The 26,226-nt window shown below is 37.7% G+C and overlaps 1 protein-coding gene across 6 annotated transcripts in view; it reads right to left on the bottom strand.

The window, feature by feature from the left end:
- PALLD (palladin, cytoskeletal associated protein) overlaps window positions 1–21,127 on the bottom strand; it is a 187,394-nt gene extending 166,267 nt beyond the window's left edge. For 3 of the 6 annotated variants that reach the window (XM_063156236.1, XM_063156239.1, XM_063156234.1), the window contains exons 1-2: window positions 18,273–18,425; window positions 14,345–15,391 (exon numbers count right to left, since the gene is read on the bottom strand). In XM_063156236.1, the coding sequence (XP_063012306.1) occupies window positions 14,345–15,390 (1,046 nt within the window). In that variant the 5' untranslated portion in view covers window position 15,391; window positions 18,273–18,425. Of the gene's footprint in view, window positions 1–14,344; window positions 15,392–18,272; window positions 18,427–21,021 lie in introns of those variants that run through there. The other 3 variants (XM_063156235.1, XM_063156237.1, XM_063156238.1) reach the window with 3 other exon arrangements.
- Window positions 21,128–26,226: the final 5,099 nt, after the last annotated feature.

A 26,226-nucleotide genomic window follows, 5' to 3' on the forward strand; every position in this document is an offset into this window, starting at 1 on the left:
GTGTTAAATAGTTATATGTTTTTTAAAAAAACAACATAGTAGTTCTTTAAACTGCCTCATAGGACTACAGATAGATGACAATCTCATTTGCACTTATTCATATATTTTGTTTTGGGGTCATAAAGTTCAAATAATACTGGTGATACACTAAGCACAATATAAAACCTATATTCACTGAAATAAACATGGAAAGTGACTAATTAAAGTCCTCACAGAAACATCCATGAATAAAGAGCATCTTCTTAAAATGGATTAGAAATATGCTCATGTATGTCAACCACTACTCCTTGACTTTAATTTCCATCATGTTTGTTTCAGTAATCTTCAATACCATGCAATTTGCTCCATTGTTGCTGGGTTTTGTTGGTTTTTTATTTGGCTGGTTGGGTTTTCTTTTGTTTTGGTGCTTTGTTGTTGCTGTTTTTATTTTTATTAAAGTAAGGAAAAGCAAAGCACAGTTCTTTTTGGTAAAATAAGTGACTTTCCATGAGATTGACAGTCACATGTCTTCCCCCTGAGAAGATTATGTTAGCCCTTGATACACTGCAGAACAAAGAACCAAAAAAGAAACTTCACATTTTAAATAGCCTACTGTCACTCTAAACAGAGGTGCAAACAATTATTTTATAGCAAAGATTACATGTGTGTTAAGTCATGACTGAAATCCCTTCTACTTCAGATAGTGGGTGTTACAAATTATCATTACACTTTTCAAGACTGGAATGAAAAGTTCAGTGCTGGGTTTACACCTAAGATATACATGTAATATACATGGAATGGGTAATGGAATAGTGTTAAAAACACCCCACTAGCTCCCATGCTCCAGTTTCTTTCAGAATTTATTTCACATATTCAAAGTTTTGGATGCTTCCATTCTTAATGTCCACATGGATCTTGTAATCTTTACTTATTTTTAAGTCAGCCATGAATTTAGTCACAGTTTTTAAATGACCAATGAGGGAAAAAAGCATTTCTGTTCAAAGACTATTATTAGATGCCTCCTATATGACCAACTATTTTGAGGGAGATTATGTAACTAACTAGATGGTTTCCATTTTGAGTACTGGGAAAGGTACTAAGAAACTGTATTTGTGCTACTTACTAGGAGTAAATGAGCAAGCAAGAAAATAGAACCAATATAATATACAAGGCAAAAATAGAATGGCGTGAAGCTATGTCCTGTGCACTACTCACCAAACAGCAATCAAAAAAGAATTCAAAGGTTGAAAACTTACTAAGCAACAAAAAGAAACAGAGTTCTTCTAAAGAACAACAGAACAGCATTTTGATGAAAGTCTTAACACATTTCACATATCAAGAACTTCATATTGAGGGCGGACTTGTTCTATTTGTGGGAAGACAAGAAAAATCAGCATCACTCTTTGGAAATGGAGGACAGCCCACGTACCATGTATCTAAATGTACTAGCTCAGCTGAGGCAGTTAAAAAGAAACAAAAAGACAGCAAGAGGCTAAAGTAGAGGTACAACTACTTGAAAGTCTTAGTTGTATTCTAGTGGGAGCAAAATTAGCATCTTAGTGAAATACCTTGCAACACATGATGGAGCCTCCTTGTTCTAATCAACACATCTGCAGCTGAGTTTCCATAGCCTGCTTCAATCTCCAAACTATAATTGAAAACCAGACCTAATCTGAGCAAGAAATATCCCTAGATTTAGATTCTGTATCCTATGTATGAGTGGAACTATTTTATACTTTAAAAGAGAAAATTTTCTGAATACCTAAGGAAAAAGGGGAGAGATGAAGACTCTTGGTAGACAGACATTAAGGGTTATGAAGGCACTTTATTTCTCAGAGATTATTGCCCTTCTGACAAAAGAAATTGCTGTTACTTGAAATACAGTTTTTAGGAAAAGCAAAAAAAAGGATAGGCACAGATAGCAGTATTAAATGCTTTACCACAAAAAAAAAGTATCTCTTTTTTTTTTGTAAATTACTAAAATCAATTTATAAAGCAGAATACTCCATTAGTAATATAGACAGAAAGTATACAGTAAAACACTAGGAACTTCATCTGTTCTGTTCTATGTTTATGTATCTTTATAATGTTCAACTTGAGGTTTAATTAGTAGAAACAAGTAAAGGATATTTCTATTGAAAGACAATGTGACTGGCAGAAAAGGAGTCAGATTGTAGTATTCCTTCTAAATCTGCTCCCAATAACCTCAGCTTCATCACTTATGAGCAGGAGGTAAGATTTTTGATGATAGCAGTGGGAGTCCTAAAAGAGATGTCAAAAGCAGGTTGTAGCAGCAAAGAAAAAGTTTGAGTAAAGGCTGTGCCTTAGGCCTCTCTCTAGCATTCCAAAGCACTGGCTGTTTCTTCAGTTCCTTCATTTCATCTGCATGCAGTGTAGTTTTCTGGCACTGCCAATTCACAGAATGCCTTAGTCATATATGGGAAGAGCCACACATAGGGTCTGTGGTTCCTCATATCTCCCACTGTCAGACATTTGCATTCCAAGAATCTTTATTAGCTGTGTGGAGAGCCTTTCTAAGGAATCAGGAGTTGCTTATTTTGTCTCTGACATTCCTTATCTAATGAAGCTATTGCACGGGTAAGCACAGATAGCTGCCAAAAGTGCAGCTACAGGGTTGCCAGCCGGCACTATGCAAATTTCAGTAAAAAAAGCAGACATTTCACTTTGAATTGCAGTAAGATGGATAAATTGCTCCAATCTACGTACCTTGGTACTAGTCCTACAATTCTTGAGGCAGAAAAGAGCAACCTATGAACAATGAACAAAAGGGCAACCTAGAACAATGGTTTTGCCTTCAGTTTGTTTCTCAAAATTCCTGTGGACTGGAAAGCAAACTTAATAGAACACCATGTAAACTGGCTCTAAACAGAACTTGAACTTAAGCGAGGACTTCTGTTTCTAGACTGCTATGCTTTTGTTTGTCCCATGTTTGTCCTTGCAGCTCTATAAACCCTATTACAACACTGAGTCAGGTTTCAGGTTGTAAAAATCCCTGATGCAAATGTTAAGATTAGTAAGATTAATTTTTTTTTTAAGAAAAAAAAAAATAAAAAAAGAAACATACTTAGGTCAACTGAGATTACTGCAACTGCTAGTTTCATTGATGGTGGAGAGTAAGGAGGTCTGGCAAGGTTCTGTACAAAACAGAGTCAAGAATAGATTTATCAGGTAATGTGTTGGAAAAGTTAATTCACTCAAGTTCATAGGAGATTCATAGCATATCCCATAAAAATTGCCTGAATAAGGGCCTTTCACAAAAAACAGAACTGATTTTGGTTTTCACAAAGATTAGCATAAATTCTCACTTGAAATTGGGGAACCAGTAGTCTAGATTGCATAACTTGTTCTAAGAGCAATGTGTTCACATTCTCTGTGATATTAAAAGAATTTACAGTTAGCAATAGGTGCCCATCAATTGTACTATAAATGAGAGATGGATTCTATTTGTCTAAACTTTTTTCCTTGGCCACTTGAAAAGCACAACTTTATCACATAAGAGGAGATAAAGAAAAGCTGTTCACATATTATGCAAACTGTTTTTATAAAGCACTGCAATGCTCACGTGAAAGGCACTGCATAACTGCAAAGTAAGCTATTTTTATAATGCTAATGTATGCATGAATTGCAAGTACATAATATTAATAACATTAGAAACAATGAATCACTTTGATTTGAAGCAGCATATTAGCATTAGACTAAAGGGAACATAACAGATATGTCTTCATAACAGATTTGTGGCAGAAAAATTTTAGTCTCCTAAAATCTACCCTGAATCTAATCCTAAATATCCTAGCCTCTGTTTTGACCTGCAGGTAGCTGAAAAAATAAAAGAACCCCAGTATTTTAGGAGTCATTCTATCTGTTAATTACCTCCAATCCCCAGGCATTTTAACTTCTTTCCCTTTCCCACAGGAAGTCAGATCTAGTCAAGTTCCTACTACTCCCAGTCCTGAGCTGTGTACTCATCTATGCTGAGTAGTATCACACCAACTGGTTGCACACTACTTGAAGGCAGTGAGGTTCTTGCAGACAGGGCACTAGCACACACTTTGAACATGCAGTACAGGTGTTCAGCCCTTCTGAAACTTTCCCTTTGTAAATACAGGTGAAATTATCTAGTTGAATTATTCCTCTTGATTTATTTAATAAAACAGCACCTTTTCTCTATCCAGATTAGCTACTTATTTAAGAAGTATGCTAATTTCCTGATTTATAGAAAGACATCATATGGCTATTGTTTCAGTTTTCAATACTTGAACAAATCCCTCAGTGTTTCAGCTGTTAGCAGCTTTTTCCTATTCCTACTGATCAGTTCCCCTTTTGTGAGTCACCTCAGATACGGCAACTTACAGAGGCACAGAAATAGAAATTAAGAACATTTCTTAAATTAATACATGTGAAAATTTTTCTTGATGACAAAAGCTAAGAAACAAGCTTAAATCTCTAAGAGAAAGATATCTTAGTAAAGATTTCTTCTGTACAAAGCTAATCTTCCAAATTTTGTTCATTCTGCTGTCTTAAAGGAAATTCTATCTCTTCACTACATAGCTACATCATTTTTAAATATCCCAAAGTGTAAAAATCCCAAATAACCTTTTAATTGTCCCTTGTCTTCTAAAGCATGTGGAATGTGAAAACTCATGACAACATAAAAGGTCTACTTGATGTTCTTCCCCCACCACACACCTCCAAATGTGAGCAAAATTGTACAAGGTATAAAAACCTCCATAGCTAACTCCTTAACTTTCTTGCTTTCTTTAGATCTTTTTGCTCAGGGAAGGAGAAATATGGATACTATGAGAAGGACTTGAACTTGGATGATCCTCGTGAGTCCCTTCCAAATCAGGATATCCTATAATTCCATGACTTACTTGTTTATTTTTCTATGTTACAGGGAATAGGAGGACAAGGGAATTTCCTTTAGTCCTTCTTTCACCATTGCATGGGCTGGAAAGGCAAGTCCATTTACTAGTAAATGAACCACGGTTCCAGCCCACTTAACAGAGCCCTATCAAACTATAACACTTAGAAAAAACACACTTTCTAGCTGGGTTCCAGAACCAATAAAATAAGCTCATTATTCACTGCTGTTTAATGATTTTTCTTCTATGATTGTTCTATTATAAGCTATTATAAGAAAGGCCATAACCTTTCCTACCTCCCTCAAAACCCTGCCAGCTCTAATAGCCCAAACTGAAGTTTAACATTTTCAGCTATGAATGTTTGCAGAGAAGTCCTATTTGTTCAATTTCATTATCCATGTCTTTAAAGGTAGCTTTCACGTTGGCAAGAATGTATTTACACAGCATATTTCAGACATGATAGTTTTATTAGAAAGAAGTTTTAAAGCATCAAGTTTCAAAGTTATACTTGTATTTACTTAATTTATATTTATAAAGCAATGTATTTTGTTTTAAAAAGATATCTCCTGTTTAAGTAACATTAGTAAACTTCTACAGTTGCCCTTAAGAAGGTTTAAAGAACCCAAGATGTGGTATTGCCTTTAGGCAAATGAGCAAGCATGTCAAAGTGTATGAAGCATGATATTTTAAATGGGATTTGGAATGGCACTTCATACCTGTTGAACACTGATAAGTAACGATGCCAGAATTACTTACTTCAAACACCTCTCTGTGAAAAGCCTCACTACTCTTTCTTTCTCTTACAGTACTAGTAAAATAGGCCTAAATCATGTCAGTTCAATCCTGCCTCTGTTCTACTTAGCCGCTACATTTAGTTTTAATTTTCACAGATCACTTTCAATTAGTCCATGACAAGCAGATTGCCAATGTATTCCCTCACTGCCAGACTTCCTGACTGGTGATGCTTTGCACAATGCTGGAAAGGCCCTGAGACAGCATATAAGATTTATACAAATAAATTCTGAAACATGAAGTAAAAGCAGCCTCTTGGAACTCTGCTTCTGGCACTGTTTCAGCCCCACTTTTCTGGAAAATCTGTATTTTAAAACTACTTCAATTAAATTGTGTTTTTAAACTAAAAATGTTCAACATAGACAAAGCTTGTGTAGTGAAGGAGCTTTCTGAAGACATGTGGTGCCACATTATTTTAAAGTTCATCCAAGTCTCATCCAATTCCTATGTAAATACATGGCAAAAGTCCTTTATGTTTTTTCTACTATTTAGATAGCAGCATAAATTTTATTACTTTACTTTTAAGCTTTTCATGTTAACCATCAACTATTTTGATAACATTTTCATCCAATCTTTGAGTCTTTTTATAAATACCAGTCCATACTTTATTTATTTTGGGAGCATTACCAAGGAATTTTAGATCTGCATTCTTTCACTGAGAGGCAGAAAAAGAGGAATAAAAAGAATAAAGAAGTGAACAGAGTTGTTTTTAAAATCTCACTAATGCAATCAGAAAAACTAAACCAGAGACACTGGCATTCACAAACAGAGAAAAATAAAGTACTTGAGCTGGAATTCTCCTCCTAATTCCAGTTTAAGAGAGTAATTCTAGTTCCAATAACTATCCCTTTGATTTTGCAACTGCCTCTTGCAGCACTTGTCTTTATGCCCCTAGCAAGCTTTATCCTTCCAATTTCAGGATGAAAAAAACCATGCACAAAAACCAAAACAAAAGCATGAAACTTTCAAACCCCAAAATTTACAAGAGCTATTTCCACATTCATGAAAAATGACAGCTCCAAAGAAAGAGAGCCTGGTGATCCACAGAGCCTGTCTAACAAAGACGAGGAAATGCTTACATCATGTAGTCAAAACTATTCTAGAGAGACAATAAATAAACAAAACATAAGAATAACCCCAGTGTCCAGAATCTACAGATCCTCCCTGGGGCTTTTACAAAACCCAGCAAGTAAAGAGTTTCTGTCCCCATAGGCCACCTTCCCAACCACATCCACACATTCTTTTTCATCTTTGAATACTCATTTTGTAATGGATCAGTGGATTGCTCTGCCTGTTTTCTAGCAATTTGTTTATTTAATAAGACCCATATAAATTATCCTGTTATCACAGTCTGAACTTTGTAAAGATCACTTCTCAAAGGAAAGAGCCATGCATTCCTTCCAGGTACCTGTTTTAAATATTGTGCTCTGTGGTGTTAGACAGGCAAGCAAGGGAAAAAACCTCACCCTCTCAAACAAAACATTTGGTTATCATTATTGTGGATTAACTCCAGGAGGAAATTAAACTTGAAATAAGCCACTCCCCTTTCCCCTGCCCCTTCTGGCGAGGGAGCGACAAAAGCAGAGCCTATGGGTTGAGAGAACAATTTAGTGAAAGATGGTTTTCTTAACATCTAAAGAGAATCCTAAATTTTCAAAATCTTTTATAGCAGTCCTGAAAGAGGAGTGGAAAGGGAGTGGAAGGCTGGAGAAATTCCTCCTCCTCTGTTCCTCTTATAGGCTGGGTATGACTATTGATGAATACCCAGAGGTATCAGACAAGAGCAGGCCAAATGGACAACACTGAATGTGCACAACCCCAATGACCCTCATTGCCCTTGACACTACCATGTCAGAAACCAAGACCATGTGGTACATCAACAAAGCAATCCTAACACCTCTCCCTGCTTGGAAAAACACCTTGGCCAGCAGTGCCCATGGGCATATACACCAACAGACCAAGCAATGACTGTAACCAGTCACTCCCATAGAGTAACAACCAGGCAATGACTGTAACCAGTCACTCCTGCACAGTAACAACCAGGCAATGACTGTAACCAGTCACTCCTACACAGTAACAACCAGGCACTGACTGTAACCAGTCACTCCTATAGAGTAACAACCAGGCAATGACTGTAACCAGTCACTCCTGCACAGTAACAACCAGGCACTGACTGTAACCAGTCACTCCTGCACAGTAACAACCAGGCACTGACTGTAACCAGTCACTCCTATAGAGTAACAACCAGGCAATGACTGTAACCAGTCACTCCCATAGAGTAACAACCAGGCAATGACTGTAACCAGTCACTCCCATAGAGTAACAACCAGGCAATGACTGTAACCAGTCACTCCCATAGAGTAACAACCAGGCACTGACTGTAACCAGTCACTCCTGCACAGTAACAACCAGGCAATGACTGTAACCAGTCACTCCTGCACAGTAACAACCAGGCACTGACTGTAACCAGTCACTCCTATAGAGTAACAACCAGGCACTGACTGTAACCAGTCACTCCCATAGAGTAACAACCAGGCACTGACTGTAACCAGTCACTCCTGCACAGTAACAACCAGGCACTGACTGTAACCAGTCACTCCTGCACAGTAACAACCAGGCACTGACTGTAACCAGTCACTCCTATAGAGTAACAACCAGGCACTGACTGTAACCAGTCACTCCTACACAGCAACAACCTGGCTACACACACATGGCACCAAGCTCTGCTCCTCTCTGCAATCACACAATCATATACAACAGGAGTCTCCCAAACGCTGTTCTTAATGAGAACCATGGCAAATCTTCTTTCCAAGTGGTTCTAAGGTAAAAGAACTATTACCTACAAGTTAAGAAAACTGATGCACTACTAGCATTGATCAGATAGGCCACACTGTTTTTTAAAGCAGGTGGGTACATGACCTACACAGGCCATAACTTCACTGTGTGTTTTCCCCAGATGCAGAAAATCCTGAGAGTGTGGCCTCTTATTGCCATGAAATGAATGGAGAATGGAAAAGGAAATATCTGAAAGATGCATGCTACCTACCTAATACCTGCAGGCCACAAATCCCTATGGGCAGCTCCTGCAATAGCTTTTCCATTTGTCCTGGGTTATTAACCCTCGATTCCCCAGCAAAGCTCACTAGTCCAGAGCACTGTTCTAAGAATTAAGAATTATGGAGCAGTTTCACAAGTCACTGAGGTGACTTTCAACACTACATTCCAGATCTGCTCTGAAAGAAAATTCAAACTCCAGGGATGCCTGGAGATGGCCAGGCCTTACCTGAAAATCAGCAAAAGAAAATAAACAAAAGACACAAGAATAGCGAGGTATGGTCCAATAATCAAAGAGTATAAAAGGAAATAAATGAGAAGGAAAGAAGGGCTAAAAGAATAATGAGGTCAACTGCATATCGCTATTATGTTGACTTGTAAATGAAGAAAAAAGCCCAACAAAAGTAAAGAAGACATTTTTGATAAAGAGAAATAAAAAATAGTACTGTGACACAAAAATATTGAGGATGCAGAAATATAATTTTCATATTGATATGAAAGGGAATGATATTGAAGATATTTTATCTTCATTGAGTGTAAATAAAATTCTAAATGACAACATATTACTTTTGAGCAGGTTTTTTTAAAAGAGTGTACTGCCAGATTAAAGTGGCTAACAACATTTTTCTGTTTAATCTCAGCAATAAGAACGCTGTTAACACTTTCAGATGGCTGTCAATGCTCCCTCCATACACAGAAAAACATCCAGATCTGCAAACAGAACATTTTTGACCCAAGGAACTCCTTGGGTACCAGAATATTCTTCCATTCTTAACAAGCACCCTCTGTTTGCAAAGGGCTAGTAAGAAGACAGATTAGCAGGATTCAGCTCTGATAAGATTAATAGAGGACTATGGGAGATTTGTGTAAAAAAGTATGTTTATTGGGAAAACATTTTAATAGAGAAAAATATGGGGAGGATATGAGAAAAATGTTTATATTTGTGAGCAATTTGACAACTAACTTCATGTATTATCACCCTTAGGAAATAAATGCAAGCTATTCAGGAGATACTTATTATTTACAAAATGTTGCATAATAAGAAAGCCACTATTTCTTGTTGCACTGTCCTAGATATTAATAAAGAATTATAACAACACTGAAATAATGAAGCGGAAACAATTGCATAAATTGTGGAAGTATTTTCAATAAATTTTAACAGCAAAATATGACATTTTGGGGCTCTGGTAAATCATCTCAAAGCTCAATACAGGACTTTTTTTTTTTTTTTATTGTATAAGAATAATACATATAGTTGTTACTGATTTTCAAGTCACAAGAGCCCTCTCCTCCCACACAGAATATATCCTAATCTTTTTTATGTGTTACGAATTATTTCTGCAATCACTGTAGCTAACATAATGCTTGTAATCTACTAAACTCTGTTTTTAAGACACATTAGGCATTTCATGGTTCAGAAGCAAATTTTGGTCTGGGTCAAGCAAACAAGAATGGAATTATCAAATATTTTAAACAAATTCATCATAAAATATCTTCATTAAAATTTCTCACTCATGAAACATGTTTTGATTTTAACTAAGGATACCTAGAATTGTCAAATATGTCCCATTACCACACATACATAAATAACTATTCACATTTGATAAAAATAAGTAGTACTAAAGCCTTGCCATTATAGCATTAGTAGAACATCTCTATCCCCCACCAAGGCACTGGTGTTTCACTACAACTACAAAATCTACTCATAAGAGATTTCAAGGAATAAAACTAAATTCTATCTCTAAACCGCAGATTTTCCTAGCTCAAATCAAGTCCAGCAAAGAAGCAGAAACTACATCTGGGGCACCTCTTACCAAGATTTAAAACTACCAGATTTCCAAGACAAAACTATCAACTGCTGTGTAGGTAGTTTAATCACTGTTGTTCTGTACACTTGGGTTTTTACACATCTGTGTAGATTCGTGTTAAGCATGACTTAATCTGATTTTCAATTTTCTTTGCATCTGTGCCTGATGGGTGGACCATGGTGGTGCCACAGTTTATTGTGCTTTTTTTAGGCTTCAAAGCCTTTAAAGACCATAAAACTGGGTAAGATTTGGAACCTATAAAAGTCAACATAATTTGGTTTTATTATAAATTTAAATTGTATTTTGCATTTGTTTCTGTATTTTCTAAGAACAGTTCTTGGTTGCGTGCAAGTAATGGTTCTAGGTGGGCATTTTGGGTATTGTTACAGTCAAATCTAGGCAAACAGAACTTATGAGAAGAAAAGGATTATAATGAGAGCAAATTATTTCCTTAAAGCAAAGAAACCTTGTTCTTGTCATGTAGTATGTGGAAAGTGCTTTATTTTTTGCTTTGATTTGTATAATTTTTTGCATCAATTTGCTGTGGAAAAAGGAATGTATTTTGTACAAAAATTCCAATACCTCTTATGCTTCAGAAGCTGGGTGAATATCTGTAAATATTTTAATCACAGCTTACAGCTCAAGGTAGACCTCAGAAAATACTTTAATCATGGCTTACAGCTCCAGGCTTTGAAGCATTTAAATATTCAGGTGGTGAGGAGAATGCTGAAGAGGTCTAAGTCACACCCAGCTGGGATTTGCTTTAGCTAGCTCAAGGCTAATATGAGTATTTTAAACACAGCATTGCTGATGCACTTTGAAGGACAGTTACTGACTGATACATTGGTTTTGAGAGTAACAGACATTTTGTTTCAACTTGTATTTCACATGTTTTAGACCTTCTTTAGAAGGCAGATATCCTAGAACTTCTCAAATCACTATGTACCTTCCTAGGTCTCGGGCTGGAATCTGGAATCTTACAGAAATATAATAATTCTTCTGATCAGTGACAAAATATTCATTTTAAGAAATCTGATTTTCTGCTAGTAGAACTAGCAAGTTAGACATTGAACTTTGAAAAAAAAAAACCATTAATGATACTTGAAATGTAACTGATTATTTCCTTTTGGATTTCAACACTAAGATTCTAGTTGTAAGTTCTTCTGTCAAAATATACTTTTTTTCTATTTGTATACAAAACTACTTTGGTCAAGTTTTGTCACTCAAACCATAACACTTACTGTTTTACTTTCAGCTGTGTATGGATGTCTATGAACATCTAAGGAACTTTAAATTTAAGAGGTTTTCCTAATCAAATAACCTTTAAATATACACCTTGTCATTACACAACATTTGATGTTTTCTTCAATTATACTAAGGTTCTGCAACATTGTTATGTTTATCCTCATAAGAAAAGTAGCTGCATAGAGAAGGACTCTAGCTTAACTTTGTATAGGCTGAGGACTTAAAAAGTTTAGATACAAGAAAGCTATGAAAAGGGAAGAGAACCAGTTATAAAGATCACTGGGGTCCAGGATAAAATATGAGGCATAGAAAAGCAGTAACATGCTACAAGACCAGAAAGGCCTATGGAGATTCCTTTGAAGGCCTTTTGCTCTGGCATCAGTTGGATATTTCATAGTTGCCAGTGATGGATGCTGCTTAAATATCAGCTGTATTCATTACACTGGACAACTTTTTGAGTGCCTGGTGAAATAAGAATTTAGTGAGTTTCCTGTCACCATTAAACTACTGTTACTTCCTCATGACTTTAGGAAATGTGGCTTCCAGTTTTCTTTCCAGCTGAGGCAAAAATAAAACTGAACAAAAAAACCCCCCACAAAAATCCCCACTGCTTTCAGCTTTAATCACACTTATCACACAAAGTTCCAAAAACAGCCTTTACAGTGGCTATGTTATTGAAACTGGATTTCCTGGGGAAAACTAGAAGAGCTGAAGCCTGGTTTCTACAGATTGTGTTGCTATATGCAAATGTACAGACTGTGGCTGGCCTGGCTCATGCCCTTGTCTGCATCTCCTGTTGACCAGATTTGGCATGTGCCAAAAGGGTCACTCTGACACTTCTCACACCAGGTAACTGTTCAGCTTGTTCCATTCTTTTGGCAATGCAATACAATGCTTTCATAATATCCATTTCTACTTTCTTCCTATTCAGAAACCTTCACAAAGAGCTTAATATCTTTTACACATTTATTTTTCTGGCTAGTTTCTTCAGAAAACTGTAAATATTTTGAATTCATATGATTATGGTCTGAAGATTGTTTTCCACATATATTACAAACCCAGAAACCCAGTCTAATGAAACAATAGTCTAAGTAAAGTGCTTTAGAAAACTGGATTATTTTCATTACCAAAACACAAGAGAATGGTCAACTATTATTGTATCACTGATGTTTTGTTTTATTTTTAAACCATATAAATCTCCCATTTGCAGAAAATACTTCTGAAAGTAGCACAGACATTCTTCACTTGCTCTGCAATATGTGGGTGGTTTTAAATAGGCTTGTCTTTTTCCACTGCAGCAAATTAACTATTTACTGGCTATATATATGATACACCATGAAACTCCTTTTCATATCCAAGAAGAAGGACAGTGATGTGCCTAGATGATACTATGAAGCTGCTTATCAGTTCCCAGTAATGCTTTTATAGGTGAAAATCCACAACATATTTTTCAGCATGCTTTCTCATCTGGAAAGAACCCCCTCCTTTCCCCAAGATTCAGACTTTGGAGTCTCCCCCAAACATCGCTCAAGTGTTTGCTGTCTCTTAATCCCTGAGCGAGCCTTGGTTTTGCTCTCTTGGCTCCACAGCGGCGCTCACTTGAGGGCTCTGTGCCGCCCGTGCTGTGTGTGAGTGACCTCTTCAGCCAAGTCGCTGTCACTACAGAAAGGACACGCAAAAGAAGTGCTTCGACTTCCGAAATGAGTAGTTTTTGAGGTGCAGCTGCCGTATTTTTCCTCTCTTGAGGATCCATAATGAAATAGAGATGAAGGGGGAAATTCGTTTTCAATGGAAACTTTGAAAAATTTTTATTAGTAACTTCAATCGCCAGATGGAGAATTGTTAATAATTATTTAATAAAACCAATTCAGGAATGGACCATGAAAGTATATTAATTTGCCAGTCAGGGAGCTTTGCAAGAGCCCAAAAATTAGCATGAATCATATTTGCCACAGTGCAGTAATGGCTGTATCTACAGACTGCTAACATAGCACAATTATGTGTGTCAAAAGGGAAACAAGACAGAAGTTACACATTAATTTATACTGATGTGATTACTTAAAAGTATACTTGATTTTACAATAACCAACTATTGTGTCAGCAATGTTTCTCATTACTCATTTCCTCAGTCATTAAAAGCCTTCTTATTTTATGATTCTGCCTGAGTTAAAATTCAGAAAAACAGTTTACATGGCTCTTGGAGACATTCTAATTAATGTAAAAAACTGTAAAAACTGTATCATCTTCTTGAGATATGCTCTTTAGGAGCAAGCTGTCTCTTCTTTTATCCAGATTGATGAAGTAATCATCATATAGAATGTTGCTAGAGCCAATTCTATTTCTAATTTTGCCATGTGGCTCTTAAATCAAGAAGAATTTAATTTCCTAAGCAAACAGACATTCTAGTGTCTTTATTTCACACATTCTAGTGAAATAAAGACACTAGAATATGTTATTCTTTGTGCTTTGTAAAATTTCATGATTGACTGCTCTTATGTGACTGCCTCTAAGCAAGTCAGTGTCATACCTGTCCTTAGGTATCTTCCACAATCAGGTGATGCTGTCTGGTGACTTAGCACCTACCTGACATCAGGGACTGGGTTGCCAGCAACTCTGCACTCCAGCAATACTTTGTTTCCTTCGGCAACTTCCTGGCTCCGGAGCTTCTGAGTGAATAGAGGTGGTGAAAGTTCATGCTCTTCCATGTTGATGAAGGGACGGCACAGGACCATTTTGCTCTCCATGATGCTCCCCCTTCCAGAATAGTGTTCTCCATTCAGATGAAGTCCCGGTAATTTTTCCTCAGGCTCAGTCTCTTGATGTGGTTTGTCAAACTCCTGGCTCACCAAGGTACTTAAAGCTGGTTGTTTCTTGTTAGGTGACAGGTATCCACTGTCTGGAGAAGAAGAGTCCCCATCGGGACTACGGCCCCTTGTCTTTGCTGCCTGTCTAAATATAGATGATAACTCCTCTATGAACGTGGCAGCTTTGTCACACAGCTTGTTCCTGAAAGGAGCTTCTCCCTGCAATGTCGATTCAGAGTTCGGGCTTGTCTTAGGCATACATGCACCACCTTTCTCTGAAAATTTCAGGCTTCTGACAAAGCTGGGACTAGCAGGTAGAAAAGGTGAGGTGCTTGCTTGTCTCCTAGAAACTGTGACAAAACTATCCTCTGTCTGAGGTGCAGTGGATTGCTCGTTCTGATTCCTCGGGAGAGCATGACTTGCAGCAGACGAAGTCCAACTGCTCGCTTGAGGTGTCTCTACAGTGTCTTGCTCATGCAGGTCAGTGTCCCTGAAAGAAGGGGTTTCTGAAGGGCTAGAGAGAGGGGTGTTGAGATAATGAGTAAAGTCTGGTGCTGTGTTCTCATCTTCCTCCATGGAATTGGCAATGGCTTCTCGAGCTATGTCAAGGCTCTTACTTATCTCCTCCTGGGTAAGGAAGGCAGAAAGTTCATTTGAAAATTCACCATTCTGTGGGTCTGGCAGGGAATCACAGAAAAATTCATGGTAAGATGAAGTTTCTGACATATTTTCAGGATATCCCTTACTGCTGTCTCTTTCTGGAGAGTAAGTCTCCTTCAGCATTAAAGAAAGAGGCAATGCCCGGCCACAGCCTCTGTCTTGCATCCTGGAAGACACAAGAACAATTCCTTAATGAAAAAAGTTACATCCTAGTTCCCATAAGCTACAAAGCTGTAAGATAAGCAGAACATAATGATGTATGACATACCATAAACCTTGTTTTCTATTGGAATGAGCCAGGACTGCAAATTGTCTAGATGGAAATGAGAGCACTTAGGAGTAATTTTTCTTATGAATCTTCCCTCAGAAGTATGAAGACATCCTTTGCCTGTATATTGCCTAGCACAACATTAATTCCACTGGATCAATATGATATATGGTATTATTTCACATCTGATTGGTTATTTTGCATCAATTCTATTATGCTTCATTTTTTTTTCCCTGGTTTTAGCCTTATGGAGATTTTGGGAATATATTTACTTTTCTCTTTCCCATAACATTGCCTTCCAGACATTAAACCATCAAATTCTGAGAGAAGTGTTCAACTTGAAACCATTATGAGGATACACACAAGGATATTTGGATTAGAAATTCCAAATTATCCTTTCTGTTTAATGTTGATAATGTGTTTAATATTATTTTACTTATTGTGCTAACATTTTTAACTTGTTACCAGTTTAGTAGCACTTTCCTCTACACTGAAAAATTACCATATGCTAGAAGTAAAGCACTGAAGAAATAGATTTCACAACCTATATATCATCCTGCTCAATGGAAGTGTATAACGTCTATTTTGTACCAGTTTCACAAAGCAGAGAAGCATTTATACCACTCCAGTTTCCCAACATGACTTCAGAATTAGGATGAGCATTCTGTTTAAAGTCAGCAAGAAACAAGACATCAGGGAAACCACACTTTCCCCAAGGGAAGGACTGGCCTGAAAATCTCCTTGCAGAAAAATATTTGTCTACCTGGTGGCTAGATTTTGGCTGATGAGAGCTGAAACATAATTATTGTTTCTGCAGAGAATTTCATTAAATTGCACATCAGAGGTTTTAGTTTCCCTGAAAAATTCTCTTATTCCAATGATAATTTGTACAATGAAAAATTTTACATAAGATTTAAAAAGAGAAAATTTCCTTTAATTCTCTACTGATAGTGGAGAAATGGCTTGACAATCATGCGATGCACTCGGATGTATTTTACATCAGCTTGTGCAGGCTCCAATTACCTGCAGTCACTAAACCAGGGCTTAGCCAGCGTGTAGTCATTCAATGACTGATAGATGATTGGAATTCTTGGCTTAGCATATGTATCTCTTGATTTGCCTGTTTGTCTTGCCAACAGATACAACTCAATGTATAAAAGAGAAGTCTAAGAAACCCAAAGCATTTAGGGTCTGAGAAATGTTTTTATAGAATTCAGTGATAAGTTTATTATTTGCTGGGATTACGTTTTCCTTTCCTGTTATCTGTGCTTACAGGGCAACAAATTTAGCAACCATGCCAATCTCTTGTCAACAAAATCTAAAAAAGTATATACAGTATAACTGACTACCACATAGCAGCTTTAAAGAAAGAATCTGAGAAGCCCAGCAAACAGTTGGTCTAGAGGCTCAGCTGTTCAGGCATAAACTGGAGGAATGCCAGGGAAACAAGAGTTAAAACTGCAGAGTTTCTTCCTGCTTAATCTTAGATTTAAAAAAAAAAAAATGTATTCAAATGAACAAAGGTGCTATTCAGACAACATGTAACATCTGTGCTTCAAATTATATCTTTATTTAAATCTGACACACATGGGTTCCTAGCTTGTTCACATCTCAAAGTGACACATTACATACTCATATAAACTTCCCTGACTTCCAACACTGAGCTGCTCTAATGTTTCAATGGGCTCTTTCATGGGTAGGAGGACAATTTTACTTATTGTTATCCACCCAACAGGATGATTAAAATTAGTGTATTATGAATTCACATATTTCTTCCCAATACTCAGCTTTGTCATTAGAAAAATATAGTAATTTTCAAAGGCTGGTGTCTAAATTAAGTGAATAGTCTAGACCTGGATATTTAGATAAAGTTGATGGATTTAAATGTGCTGATTTATAGGCAATTTCTTATGCTGATAAGCCTTCTTGGTGAGAAAGTTCCTGAAAATGGATTCATATGTCTAGCTTTAGGGAGCTGAATGGAAGCTTCCAGGAGAAAGCCTTTTTTCAGCCATACTGTAATACATAAATTCACTATTCTTTTAGAGCAACTTGTAATCACAGTGAACTGGAGGTGAAGTATCACTAACCCTATCAAGTAGCTTATAAGATCATAATTAGAAATTTTGAATGCTATTTCTAGCTTCTCCAAGTTAGACTACAATGTATTTATAACAGTTTTCATCATCATACTCATTAGGTAACCTGCAAAGTCATATACTGTATCATTTAAAGACACAAGCATAAATTACAATGTTGCATGCAGATCAACATTATTACTTACAGACTACTTATGGGGTCCTATTTGTAAATATTTAAAATTATGCCCAACTAAAACCACATTTTTTGTCATGCAGTATAAACACTTATTCAAAACCCAATACAGATGCTCTAAAGAATCCTATGGTAAATATAAAAATTGAAATGTATTGGATTACAATAATTTCAGGAAAAAATAGAGTAACTAATCAAATTAAGGTTTTGTAAGGATATATAGTAAAATATGGGAAAACATAGAAAAATAAAGGACTTGTTTAAAAAAAAATAAACATCTTGAATTTGCAGAACCTGCCAAATAAGAAAATATGATTTAACATGACCCAATCATTACTTAACAGGACCCATATCTTCAAAAGAATCGTATGAAGGATGAAATGTATCTAGTACGATTTTTTAAAACAAAAAAGGCACATGCTTTTTCTCTGAATTTTGAAATCCTGCAAAATTACTCCACAAACACAACAATTACGACCAGCAGAAAATATAAAACAGATCTTACAATGAGCAGGCCAATATGAAGAGTTCAAGAATAATTAATAGTAGGTAAAGTTGTTTTTCTCCTTCTCTATTTGAATAGGCTTAAAGTTGCTCCAGCTCTTCCCTGAAGCTTGCTTGGTCCTTAGTCGAGGAGACTGTGGCCTGTTCCATCCGTCCCCTGTGCCTATGCAATTCGTACCCCCTCAGCTATATTTGGTAACTGAACTCATGTTTCAGCAGACTGCCACTATCTGGAATTCCAGCAGAAGCGACGTTAGGCCTGGAAGTGGCACAAAGTTCTCTGTGCTTGCTACTCAGAAATTCAGAGTACCTAGCCATTCCCTTTTCTATACCATTTTATGGTAATAGGTTTTAAATTTTTTTTCCAACAGCATTATTTTCATGATAATAAATAAAATAACTGCCTTTTTCTGCTAAGAATAGTTTAAAATCAATAGCTTCCTTGTGCACCTTAAAATCTTGTAGAAAAGAAAAAATCAGAATAATTCAGTTTGGAAAAAACCCTTAAAATTTTTGGATTTATGAGTAAAAATACAGAAACTTTTTGTAATAATTGATAAATAATCTGTAACCATATAATACACTGTATAAAGAAATTAACCTACTGAATTTTCACATCTCAAGTGAAATAATAAAAGAAAAGAAGTATCTCCTTCAGAAAAGGCACAAAAAATCCACAGAAAACATGTATGTTTTAAAAATATGTCACCCCACAACTGTGACACATGTATTAACACTGAAACAATCAAAATACATTTTTGGTTTCTATAGAGTTGCAGAGCATAATGTGTTACAGAGTCAATTCTCCCTTACTGTCTCTGTTAAGGAAATACTTTCACCTCATTAAAACTCCTGTGAGAATTTAGTCCTAGGTAAAAGGAAAAAAAAACCTGTCCAAAAGCAATTTTTCAAGCACATGATTTCTGTTAAAACCAAGTGAAAGGAAGAAGTAAACATGAAGACTGTTGGTTTAATCTAGAGACTTTATCACAGTTTCCAGAAATAAAAGCACTGTGTGGGCAATGTGGTTTCTGCCAGATTGCAGCCTATTGGGAGTCACATGCTGCAGAGTGGATAGAAGAAATTACAGCTCCAAAGAGACGCTGCAGCCCTCCGTCCCTTCTGCCAGCATCCATTTCATCTGCTCGCGCCTCTGAAATCATTTTGCACGCTGGCATTCGCTCTTAGCTCAAGGTCTTCTAGATACTGCCTTGCAGTTTTTACTCAGATTTGTTCCTTGGCAACAATGGAAGTGCAGTAGATGAACTCTTGTGACAGAAGAGCTCAAGAGACTCAGAGCTCCCTACAGGATCCAGACCATCTTTATGTACTCACAAGTGCCAGTACCACACACCCTATTTCAGTGCTCGATAGAGCATCTTGGCATCTTCATACAGGCAATTTCTGTCCCCTAATCACAGCTTGAACAGGCTCACTGCTAGACTGGGAATGCTTCACAATGTGTACAAACCCTATTTTTGCAGCTTGAGATCCTTACCATGTTGTAGTGAAACTAGTTAAAAGGATTTTTTTCCAGGTAATTTTACAGTGATTTCAGTGCGCCAAATAAGAACAGAACCATGATTCTAAAAATTTCAAGCTGAAAATTGTGCACAAAGAAGGAGCTGGTTATCCAAGAGTTAACCACTGTATGCCTAATTTTTAAGCAGTCACCCCACAAAGTAAAATCAATGTCCTTTTTCAGGCACCCAGCATCTCCACTAAACACCCAAAACTTTGCCACCTTGGAATGGGAGTCAAAAATAGCCTGCATATAAACAGCAACAAGCTGCCTTGGGCTATCTTCAGCATTTTCTGCAGGGAGTGGGTGGATGAAATCCTGGTTCTCGCAATTATGTGTTTAAATTTTCACTTCTGGGAAGAAAATATATCTGCCTGTAGATATTTGCAGAGATATTTTAGAAGAAATTTAGCTTTCTGAATACAAATAAAGTATTATTTTGTGTAAATGAAGTATGCTAAATACTTTTTGTACAGCATGATAGAAACATTTGCCCAGAAAGTGAAAGATTAGTGTTCAATTAATTCCTCTTCAACAGTTAATGAAATAGTCTTCATAACCTGAAAATAGGGCAAGGTTTTATAAAGCTCTATTAAGCCATGAATAAAGTTTCCCAACATTCTTCTTTTATGATTTAGGGAATGCTTATATTTTTTGATGTGTACTGAATATTTTGGGATCAAGATCTTCCATTTTTATTGCAAAAACAATGTGTGTTCTCCTTTATAAACATAGTAAAGGCAGTAAATCACTATAAACAAATGGCAAACATTAAAACTTTGGAACAGCTACACATTTTGTAAGATGAACACACTTTAATATGCAATGACGTAACAATTTAGCATTTGCATATAATATTTTAAAATTAATAATAGCATCAAGTAAGATCAGAGATATACAGCTAATATGCTCACTCCATTCCTATTGCAGTATTATGGAAAATTCAGCTGATGAACAGAACTCCACGGAGATAACAGTTTTCCCTACCAATATATTTGATGGAATGCAGCTGCAGTTTCCCTGAAACCTTAATAATAGTTTCTAACACTAGTCAGCTCAAGTCCTTCCAAATCCCATCCCAAAAGCCATAAAACTGTTCTGGTTGTACAAGCTTATCATTTGATCTGATGAAGATGTTACATAATGCAAAAGATTTTCATCGTTAATTGTATAAAACCAAAATACAAAATACAATAATATACAATACCCAAATGATTCATGTACTTACCTGAGAAAGCAGAGCACCTCTGTTATGGTCCTGGTTAATTTGTTTCTTACTCTAAATAGCAACAAGATAAAATACAAGTAGATAAGCAATCTCCTTTCTAAGACCTGAAGTCAAACACCAGTATGCAAACTTCAAATAGAAATCTCTCAGAACTGCTTCTACTTTAAGCAGCAGGGAGAGATACAACCTCCTTTACCAGTTGCCACAGAAACCTCCAGTTATTTTGAGTTACTAACAGACATTTTTTTCCACCTCTGAAAGGCCAAAAAAATAATCTGGTTGCCTGTGCTTAAACAGACTGGGTCAATGTCTTGCTGTAGTTCAATGCCATACATAGCTTTGTTCTTTAGTTTCCCTCAGTATGCAAAAAACATTTAATTATGCTTGTAAATACATAGTAAATGGATTTTTTTACGTAGCTAGAGCTAATCTATGTTTCATAGAGTGTGTTGGAAGTATCTGAAGTATCTACCTGTCATATATGTATGGAAGTGTCAAATGCAGCAAGCAATGTCAATGATATTCAAATAATTTTTTTCCAAGTTTCTCTGAGAATCTTGGGAGTGCAGTGGGAAAGCTTATATGCCTTCAGCTTTTCCTAGTAGTTGTATGGTAATCAGTCTGGAAGGAATACAGCAATTTTTCAAATTAAACTAATAACAGAACAGTAATAATAACTCCCAGCCTTCTTTTACAGAATATTTCATCAACAAAGAGATTGAGGGGCTGCAAGTAACAACACATCAATAAACTTTGAAAATAATAAAACTTGCTAGAATTGCCACAGCTGCAAATAGGAAAGGAAACCATAAAACAGAAAGGAAGGCTAAGTAACTCACAAAGAACTAATACCATTCTGTAAACTGGGAAAGAGATGAACACTTCTCAGTCCAGGATCTATGGCCTATCTAAGGTTTACCTCATCAAGAGAAACTTGTCATTCTGCTTCCCTTATGTCAAGACTACTAGAACACTTGGAATATCATTCTGTCTCAAGATGCTCAAGATGATCATTCTGTCTCTTTATTAGCCGAATAGGTAATAATGGAACACATGCACAAACAGGTGCATGAGCTACTTGACCGGTGAGTGCCCCCAGCATCCCTTAAAATGTCAAAGGAATTTTGTCAGGAGTTTGCATCCCTGTGCGCTGTGATTAATTCACTTTTGCAGCTGCAGCTGTGAAGCACATTGTGCCCTCACGGATTTATCACAAAGGCGAAGACACGTAGGGCAAAGCTGTTTGATCTTTGCCCACGAGCACTGTGCCCAGGGTACAGATGTCTCTGTGCACGTTACCTGGGGGCGGGCGGTGCCCTGCGAAAGGCGGCGCTGTCTGAGCCTGCCTCTTGCCAGGCCCTGTGTCCATCAGCCTCCTTCAGGGCCGTGTCACCATGACACGCTGGTTCCTGACTGCCTCTTGCCAGGCCCTGTGTCCATCAGCCTCCTTCAGGGCCGTGTCACCATGACACGCTGGTTCCTGACTGCCTCTTGTCAGGCCCTGTGTCCATCAGCCTCCTTCAGGGCCGTGTCACCATGACACGCTGGTTCCTGACTGCCTCTTGCCAGGCCCTGTGTCCATCAGCCTCCTTCAGGGCCGTGTCGCCGTGACACGCTGGTTCCTGAGCCTGCCTCGCTGCCTGGCCAGACCCTTCACTCGCAGCCCCGCACACGCTCTGCTGCGTGAGGCGCTGAGGGGAAAACGCGGACGGGCTCCGGGTTTGGACCAGCCACTGGGTGCTGGTGAATGGCGACGGTGCTGGCGGTGAAGAGGTGCCGGCCAGAGCCGGCCAGAGCGGCTGCTCAGGCGGAGCAGGCAGGGTGAGGCTCTGCGGCGAGGGACAGGGAGCGTGGAGCTGCCGCTCTGTGCGGCTGTGGCGGCAGCGGGTGCCCACGGGCCGAGCTCGGCCTGCGGGATGTGCTGCTGCGCAGAGCGGCATGGAGGTGCGGCCACACGGCACCGGCGGAGCTCACCGCTGTGCCATGGAGCTGCGGCCACACGGCGCCGACGGGGCTCACAGCCGTGCCATAGAGCTGCGACCACACCGCACCGGCGGAGCTCACCGCTGTGCCATGGAGCTGCGACCTCATCGCACCGGCGGAGCTCACCGCTGTGCCATGGAGCTGCGGCCACACCGCACCGGCGGAGCTCACCGCTGTGCCATGGAGCTGCGGCCACACGGCACCGGCGGAGCTCACCGCTGTGCCATGGAGCTGCGACCTCATCGCACCGGCGGAGCTCACCGCTGTGCCATGGAGCTGCGGCCACACCGCACCGGCGGAGCTCACCGCTGTGCCATGGCCTGGAGAAGGCCTTCCCACTGCCCGGTTCTATTAAAATATTTAAAGTGTGTTATCTAGTGGTGTCAAAGAAAAGAAATGAGGTGTCAGCAAACTCTGAATTGGCAGTCTTCTGTGGTTCAAGTAGAAAGGCCGTTCCACATTTTAGCATTTGGGAATGTATACAAATAAGAATTTAGGCAAGCATGTGTTACAGCTGAGTTTAGTACAAAAAGTTAAATCAATTTCATGTTGAATTAAGAAGCAAGAGGGGAATGAGTGAAAGTTAAAGAAGGCAGCACCAATGCAATCTCATAAGGATAGAGAAAGCAAGGATGGAATTTGTCAGCGTAGCACATGGCAATGTAATTGAGATAGTATAGTAGGGCAAGTAAAGATTTCAAATTATATGACAAGTTTAAGAGATCTAAGCTATATCAGCTCAGTGTAGTATTACATAATTGTAGTATTACATAACTTTCTAAATAAAAGAAGGGAAATAATTTAGAGTTAAAACACTCTAGTGGAAAATCTGTGTCACAAAAGTAATGCTCTAACTTAAACAAGCTATTTGAAAAAAGAAAAGCAACCTGTTAATGTTAGACAGTTAATTTTTTTCCTGACGCTGCAAAGCAAAAGCAACACTAGTCTCTTTCTTAAAATTTTCTTTTAGGAAGTCCATATACAAGACCTTAGTTCTAATTCTGCCCAGTTTTGTTTAACTTAAATGCTTTAAGTGTTACTCTTCTCTGAGTTGATTTTGTCCTGTATGCTGTACATGTTAGTCATATTCATTATGGCTTTACCAACTCTTTTATTTTTAAATTAATTACATGTGTTATAACTACCTGTGCTGTATCTGAAAAGTTACTCACCCCTCTATGCAGAGTATGGAACTGCTTAATTCTAAGTGCTGCGGTCCTATTCACATTAGATATTACCTGTACCTCTGTGAAGATTATATTTCAAACAGAGCTGATTTTTTCTTTTATATAAGAAGTACTTGCACTTATGCATATCATAAAATTCCCACAGCTGGGCAGTGAAAAAAATGCTTTATAGCATCACATGTCATCCTTTAATGTTGTATGTGCTAAGATTTAGACTTTCCTCTTCGTGAGGAAAATGATCTCTATTAGATCAATTTTAGCTGCAAGCCTACAGTGCATATTTTACATGTTTATATTCACAGCCAGTCATGTATTTGGATTCCTTCTTAGCATGTGAAATGTGTTTGATCTGAGCAGGCACAGACAGAGCTGAAGTTCAATACCAGATAAAAGCTTCTTTCTTTACAAGGGGATTAACTTTGAAAATGGAATGTGCTCCTTTCAACAAAATGTGAGATGCTGATCTGTAGGAAAATAAATATTTACTTCTTTCTCCTTTTTTCATCTTTACCTTTGTAGCAGCTATTGCATGCTGTCTTTTGATTATGCCAAATGTATTGCTGTAGGAAGACTCCACCTGCCACCAAAAAACGTCTGATGCCAGATAGGGGTAGACAGCTGTGTATTGCTGCCAGAGTCACAGCACTAACAAAGACAAATGTGCAGGAATGTGACACCCGTACGTCTGGAAAGAGGAATGAATGCTGAAGGAAGAGCATGGAACAGCTGATTACTTCCACTGTTAGCTTCAGTAGAACTAAATTAAAAAAAAAAAAAAAGTTAAAACACAGCTGGCTATTTAGAATGAACTGCTGAGAGATTTGTCAGTCAGTAGCTCCTATTAGGGAGACACTTAGCTTGGGGATATTTTTGGAAAGAGTTTCCCTGGAGTTGGAGAGACTTCAGGCCTTTTGCTTTTTTCTGATTGGCCAACAGACAGGGGCTGAAAAAGGTGGTGGCAGAAATATTGCAGACGTGGTGAATTACACACAGACAAGCAACAGCAACTTCTTGTTTTATGATAAGCTATAGCATGTAAAAATATAACAGAATTTTTCCTTTTTCTCTTTCTGTTGTGAAATGAAAACAGATCAGACAAAGAACTGATTCATGTTGGTTGAAAATACAATTGCCTACATTTAGAGTTTGGGAGGCGTGTGTTCTACCATAGCAAAAGTTTAACACCTTAAAACTAAAACTAGGTGGGTTTTCTTGTGTTTAAAGAGTCTGTGTGCTTCAAACAGAAATGTATTATTGCATTATATATTAAAAATTTCCTTTTAGATAGAAATCATATAGCAAACAAACTGTTTTTAAAAATAGGTGCTTTTAGGAATGACACAAAGTAGGCCTCCAAGCTTGTGAGAGAAGAAGGAGCCTTTCAGTGGCAATGACAACTTGTGTGACAGCACTGAGAATGCTTGTATGTCTTCATTTTGGATTCAATTTCTAGAGTTTGGACCTCAAAATTGAATCCACTGGTTCTGTCAAAAGCAAAAATTAGAATTTGGACAGAGTACTGATCTTGTACTGATAAGTCCATCTCTCACTAGGCATTACAGCTTCAGAGACAGTGACTAAACATTGCTGGGGTACAATCCTGATACTTTGGCTTTGATGGATTGGAAAAATTGACAGTCAGAATTTTTTTAAGTTAAACAAGCTGTCAAACACCATCTCTGTTTAGACAGCATCCAGGTTTTTCTTTTTCTTAAAGGGTGATTATTTCTGGTGAAAAAAATAAATTGCAGAGGCAAATTGAGTACATTTAGAAGGCAGTGATGAAAAATCATTTAAAAATATATTTCAGACAAAACATGATAATTTCTACTGACCATCAAACATGAAAAGTGCATGATAAGATGTGCACACATCTTATCTTTATTTAAAGATATGTTTTTACATGCTTTAAATTCTCCAGCATCGGGTGTGGACCTTGTATTGGTTTTTGTTGTATCAAAGTAGGAAAAATTCATTTTAAATTAATGTATTTCATAGTTGATGAATGAGATGTCATTTGAGTTTCAGTGGTTCT

This window comes from Melospiza melodia, chromosome 5, assembly GCF_035770615.1.
Source record: "Melospiza melodia melodia isolate bMelMel2 chromosome 5, bMelMel2.pri, whole genome shotgun sequence".
Lineage (NCBI taxonomy): Eukaryota > Metazoa > Chordata > Aves > Passeriformes > Passerellidae > Melospiza > Melospiza melodia.